This window comes from Pyrus communis, chromosome 11 (assembly GCF_041283825.1).
Source record: "Pyrus communis isolate YQ-2024b chromosome 11, ASM4128382v1, whole genome shotgun sequence".
Taxonomy (NCBI): Eukaryota; Viridiplantae; Streptophyta; class Magnoliopsida; order Rosales; family Rosaceae; genus Pyrus; species Pyrus communis.
This window is the reverse complement of record NC_142575.1, coordinates 22,059,478-22,065,584: the sequence shown is the minus strand read 5'-3', so window position 1 is coordinate 22,065,584 and position 6,107 is coordinate 22,059,478. Positions and strand designations below refer to the sequence as shown.

At 36.7% G+C, this 6,107-nt stretch overlaps 1 protein-coding gene across 1 annotated transcript; it reads left to right on the top strand.

Annotated features, from left to right (window-relative positions):
• The first annotated feature begins 1,354 nt into the window (after positions 1–1,354).
• Positions 1,355–6,107, top strand: LOC137742937 (receptor-like protein 7). Its single transcript, XM_068482873.2, has one exon. The coding sequence runs from the start codon at positions 2,938–2,940 to the stop codon at positions 5,827–5,829; it is 2,892 nt and encodes a 963-aa protein (XP_068338974.2). The 5' UTR covers positions 1,355–2,937; the 3' UTR covers positions 5,830–6,107.

Below are 6,107 nucleotides of genomic sequence, written 5' to 3'. Positions count from 1 at the left end.
AGCTGCAAATTTAAATTGGCCACTGAAACAGTTTGATGTGAAAAATGCTTTTCTTCATAGGCACTTGGAAGAAGAGGTATATATGGATTTCCCTCCAGGGTACAATGCTGGAGGAAAAACTGGAGTATGTAGGTTGTGAAAGTCACTTTATGGACCTAAGCAATCACCTCGTGCATGGTTTGGTAGATTTACTCAAGTTATGAGGAGGAATGGTATATCAAAGTCACTCGGATCATACATTATTTGTGAAGCGGAGAAGTGGTAAAGTGATAACCTTAATTATTTATGTGGATGACATGATAATAACGGGTGATGATTCTGAATAGATGATGAAGTTAGAACAAAACCTTATAGCTGAGTTTGAGATGAAGAATTTGGGAGATTTGAAATATTTTCTTGGCGTGGAAGTAGCTTGGTCATCTAGAGGTATTTTCTTGTCTGAACATAAATATGTTCTGGATTTATTAAAAGAAACAGGCATGCTGGGATGCAAACCTGCGGACACTCCCATCGTGGAGAAACATTATTTGGGGATTCATCCAAATCAGGAACCGGTTGATAGAGGTAGATATCAAAGACTAATGGGGAGGTTGATTTATTTGTCTCACACTCATCCGAATATTTCCTATGCTGTAAGTGTGGTAAGTCAATTTATGCACTCACCTAGTATGGATCACATCGCTTGTAAAAGTGTATAACCCTTATGATAAGCCATACATCTTATCACACCCTTTGATTAAGTGTATATCTATACATCAATCTTATATTGCGTACACACATAATAAAGCCAACATCATCGTAATCATATCCAACATATATTAGAATAAATTACAATTTGCACCCTCAAATTTGGATGCAATTGACCTTACACAATCCTTAAATGTTTACAATTTCAAACAAGGATACCATTCAATTATAGGGGTGGACAATTTTTGGTTTGATGTAGTTTTAGGGTAAACCTGAAAACGAAATTTATTTCGGTCCTGTTCGATGTAGTTTTGGGGTAAGAACCGAAATAGAACCAAACAATTTGGTTTGGGTTCAGTTTGGTTTCACAAGATTTTGGTTTCAGTTTGTGCTTTACTTGTAGATCCGTTAAAATTTTAATATTCAAACAAACTCGAAAGTCACAATGCAACAATTCAAGAAATGGCATGCAGATTAATGTTACAATTTCCCATCTTATGTTTATGCTGATATAATTTTCACTCTTTCGTCATATGATCTTTCTCAGCCTAAAATAAAAATCACTAAAGGCAAAGACGAAGAAAGAACACCAAAAAGCAACACATCTCTTTGCGAAGGTGCCACGCAAAGGATACATCACATATTCATATTGTGAACAGGCTTTTTTGTTTTTTTTTTTTTTTTGAACAAATTGCGAACAGACGTATCTGCATTATATATACATCCATTTGCATGGCATTTAAAAAACAAAAAAAACAAATTCTTCTTCTAAAATCCCAAAACTTTTTTACTAAGAGAACCACAATGATATTCACCAGAAGCCAAGTTTTCCAGTGCTAGAATCCTGGTTTGATCGTTGAATCCTGGTGAAGCAAATGTCCATCAAACTACAAGCACTGAATAGGGACGAAATTCTATTTCAGATATTGCTCTACGCAAGTCTTGGTCACTTTTTTTTTACTATATTAATTTCGTTTTGTTCATACTCTACCAAATTATTAAGTTGCATTTATTATTTACTAGTATATTCGAATTTATTTCTATAGAAAAATTTGTCATTGATTGTCAATAAATATTCAACAGATTTATGATGAGCACACACCTAGGTTAATGGTAGTGAGCAATAATACTCCCTTAAAAGTGGGACAAACCAAAACTAGCTGATTAGCATTTTAGCAATTATGAATTAATGGAAAAGTATAAGTGGAAGTTCCAGTTCCACTATGGAACATGACTTCAGCCAGCGTGATAAACATGAAAGAAATTGATGGAAGAGGAGATGGAAGAGGCGGGGACAGGAGGTAGTTGGGAGCCACCGACTCCCGGTGAGAGGTTATAAATTTTTTTACAATTTTTTTCTTTAATGAAAATTAATAAAAATAGTTTGAAAACTTTGAGTTTTAACGATAAGAACAAAATAAAAGGTAAAGTGAATAACATCAGGATTGACTTTTTAATGTAAAAATGTGATTTTTCATTAAAATGAACAGTGATTTTCGTTAAAACTTCATTTTTCTTCATGGTTTAAAACAATTATAATAATTTGGAAACGGAGTAATTTGACATCACTAATTTGACAAAAAGAATTCTATTTAATAATAGTATCGATAATCCGATCTTGATAAACATTACTTTTGTAGTATCTATGCATAATTAATTCATCAAAACTCGCTGAGAATAAAGGAAGGTTAAAAACCGTCCCAACCCACCCCCTCAATTATAAGTTAATTAGAAGGGGATCTTTGGCGTTTCATTCGCCACCATGGCAAAGTGAAACACAACTCCAAGTCTCCTCCGCCACAAATATGTGAGTTGAAGGTGGAAATATGTTAATATTTTTTACACCATTACTAGTCAACCACTAGCAAGGTGGAAATATGTTAATATTTTTTACACCATTGCTAGTCAACCACTAGCAAAGTCGTCTCAAAAAAAGGAAGCGTTTGAAGATATGGGAGCAGAAGATGGAAAACGTGATTTCGTAGGGTTTCATTAAAAAATAAATAAATAAATAAAATCACCTATTCATCTTCGAGATCGTCTTCCTTTCACCCTTGGTTTTTTTTACTAATCCACTCAACTTCAACTAATACCACACACCTTTCATGCTTCAGCTTCTGGAAAGAAAGCATTGAGAAGTTGTGTCTATAAAAGGACCTTAGTTGCTCTCCTTGTTTACAACAGAACGAAAAAACATTTAGTCATTGGCAAAAGGAAAAAAAAAAAAAAAAAAAAAAGAAAGAAACAGTTATGGGAGAGGGAACGGGAATGGGAATGATATCTTCATGGTTTAACTTGTTTTCCGTACGTTGTGTTGTTTTGCTTTTACTCAATGTCACTCACTGTTTTTCATTTGTGCAGACACTTGCACATTTCGCTGAGTGCTCTGCATTGTTACAATTCAAGAATAGCTTTCAGGTTAAAAGGTTCGCTTCTGAGGAGTCTTATGCTTATCCAAAGGTTACATCTTGGACGCCAAAAGGAGGACATCAGAATCAGACTAACTGTTGTTCGTGGGATGGTGTTGAGTGCGATGAAGAGTCCGGCCATGTCATTGGCCTTGAACTTGGCAGCAGCTGTCTCTATGGTTCTATCAACTCCAACAGCAGCCTCTTCCGACTTGTACACTTGCAGAGGCTTGATCTCTCAGATAACCACTTCAATTTCTCTCAAATACCATCAAGATTAGGCCGTGACCTTACGAGTCTAACCTATCTCGACCTTTCACAGTCCTTATTTTCTGGCCAAGTTCCAGCTGAAATTTCAAAGCTATCAAAGCTATCTTCCCTTGATTTGTCAGACAATGGTAAATTAACACTAACAAAAGCCAATCTAAGAAGCCTAGTCCAAAACATGACCAACTTAAAACAACTTCATCTTGGTTGGGTAGAAATATTCTCCACTTTTCCTGATAACTTTGTAAATGCATCATCCCTCACATCTCTCAAACTTAACGATTGTGGGTTCTATGGGGAGTTCCCTGTCAGTGTTTTCCACCTACCAAACTTAAAGGTTCTTAATCTTCAATATAACTTACAACTAACAGGTCATTTTCCTAACTTTAACTTTACCAATTGCTTCAAGAAATTGGCCGTTGGGGAAACAAGTTTCTCCGGTCCACTCCCTACGTCAATTGGAAATCTTCGTTCTTTAATTCTATTTAGCATCTCTTTTTGTCTGTTTGACCCCCATGTTCCATCTTCACTCAGAAACCTTACTCAGCTCGTTTACCTTGACATTTCTTCATTTTATGATCAATCTTTAGTATCTAATTATTCCTGGTCTTGGGTTGGAAAGCTAACCAAACTTGATCATTTGGGACTTGCGTATACCAACTTAACGGGACAATTCCCATGTTTTCTTGCTAACTTGACACAACTTACCCAACTAGACTTGGGGTCTAATGAACTAACTGGTAAAATCCCATCTTGGGTTACAAGGAATTTGGCCCAACTAATTTATCTAGACCTTTCCTTTAATAAGTTGAGCGGATTAGTTGAATTTGATCAGTTTTCCAACCTCAAAAATTTAAACAATCTTCGGTTGTCGTCCAACCAATTTTCTCTGCAAATTAAACCCAATTTGAACGCTACTCTTCCAAAGTTTCAACTTCTGTGGTTGGATTCATGCAACTTAACAGAATTTCCCGAGTTTTTGAAAAATCAGGACGAGTTGTATGATCTACATCTCTCTGACAATAATATTCATGGCCAAATACCAAAATGGTTCTGGAATGCATCTAGAGAAACGCTGTGGAATCTGGATCTGTCATTTAACTTCTTAACTGGTCTCGAGTCATTTGACCAAAATCCACTAATTCTTCCATGGAAAAATCTGTTGTATTTTGCGATGGAGTCAAACTTGTTACAAGGTTCACTGCCAATTCCACCCCAATCAATAATTCTTTATGTTGTTTCAAACAATGATTATAATGGAGAGATTTCGCCATTGTTCTGCAACAAGAATCTACAAGTTCTGGATTTGGCCAACAACAACCTAAGTGGTATGCTTCCACAGTGTTTGGGGAACTCCAGTGCCTTGGAAGTACTCAACTTGCCAAACAATTCTTTTGATGGAGATATTCCTCAACTATGTCCAAACAAAAATAGTTTGAGAATGGTAGATTTAAGTTACAATCATTTGCACGGAAAGGTACCAAGATCCATGGCCCATTGCACTCAGTTGGAGTTTCTTAACCTCGGAAACAATTACATCAGAGACATCTTCCCGTCTTTGTTAGGAGGACTTCCGGTGTTAAAGGCTCTCATTTTGTGTCATAATGAATTTCATGGAATAATTGGGAAGCCTGCAACCAACCATGAGTTCCCAAACTTGTGCATCATTGATCTATCTCACAATGGTTTTTCCGGTATGTTGCCCTCTAACTACTTGGAGAACTGGAATTTCATGAAGTTTGTTAATGAAACCAATCAAACTTATTTTGAAGTAGTCTCTTCCGCTAGCCCAGATGATGTCACTTATAATTATCCATACAAGATTACAATTCTTGCAAAAGGGGTCGAGTTGAAATATTTGAGGACTCCATATCTTCTTAGACTCGTAGATCTGTCAAGTAATAAATTTGAAGGTGAGATTCCAACAGGTATCATTGGGAAACTAAGAGGCCTTCATTTGCTAAACCTCTCCAATAACACTTTCAATGGTCTCATTCCCGCATCTCTTGGGAACTTGACAGCTCTTGAATCATTGGATCTCTCTGGAAACCAGTTCTCAGGAAGTATCCCCAGTACTTTAGTGCAACTCAATTTCCTTGAGTATTTCAACGTATCCCATAACCATCTTTGGGGGCCTATACCACTTGGCCAGCAATTTAATACATTTCAGGAGGATTCGTACCAAGGAAACTCAGGTTTGTGCGGAAAACCTCTGTCAAAGAAATGCAAGGATTCGAAGAGCTTAACACCGTCGCCACCTTCAGTTTTTGAAGAAGATGAAGACCCTGAAATTCCATTTAAGTTTGATTGGTACGTGGTTCTTCCTGGAGTTTTTTGTGGTCTAATTGTTGGATTCGTTGCCGGGAACGCTTTTGCGGAGAAGAAGCATGAATGGTTTGTAGAGACATTTAGCAAGAGGACGAGGCAGCCAAGAGCCAAAAAGGGGAGTAGAGGGCAAAGGACTTAGTCCTATTTAATTCATGTTCATGTTGCAGCTGTTGTGTCTGTTGTACTATTTTGTGTGGTCTGGTTTATGGTGGTATCTTATAATATGTGGGTTAGTATAAGTTTGTTTGACTTGGTTGGTTTAGACCTTTTAGGTTTGGCTTTGGAGGGGTTAGGTTTAATGTCCCCTCTTTTTTTATTTGTATCTTTTGTGTTTTCATTTCTAGAGGGGTAAGGTTTATGTCCTCCCCTGACTATATGTAACTTTCTTTTTTTGTTATCAACAAAATTTTTCTCGTA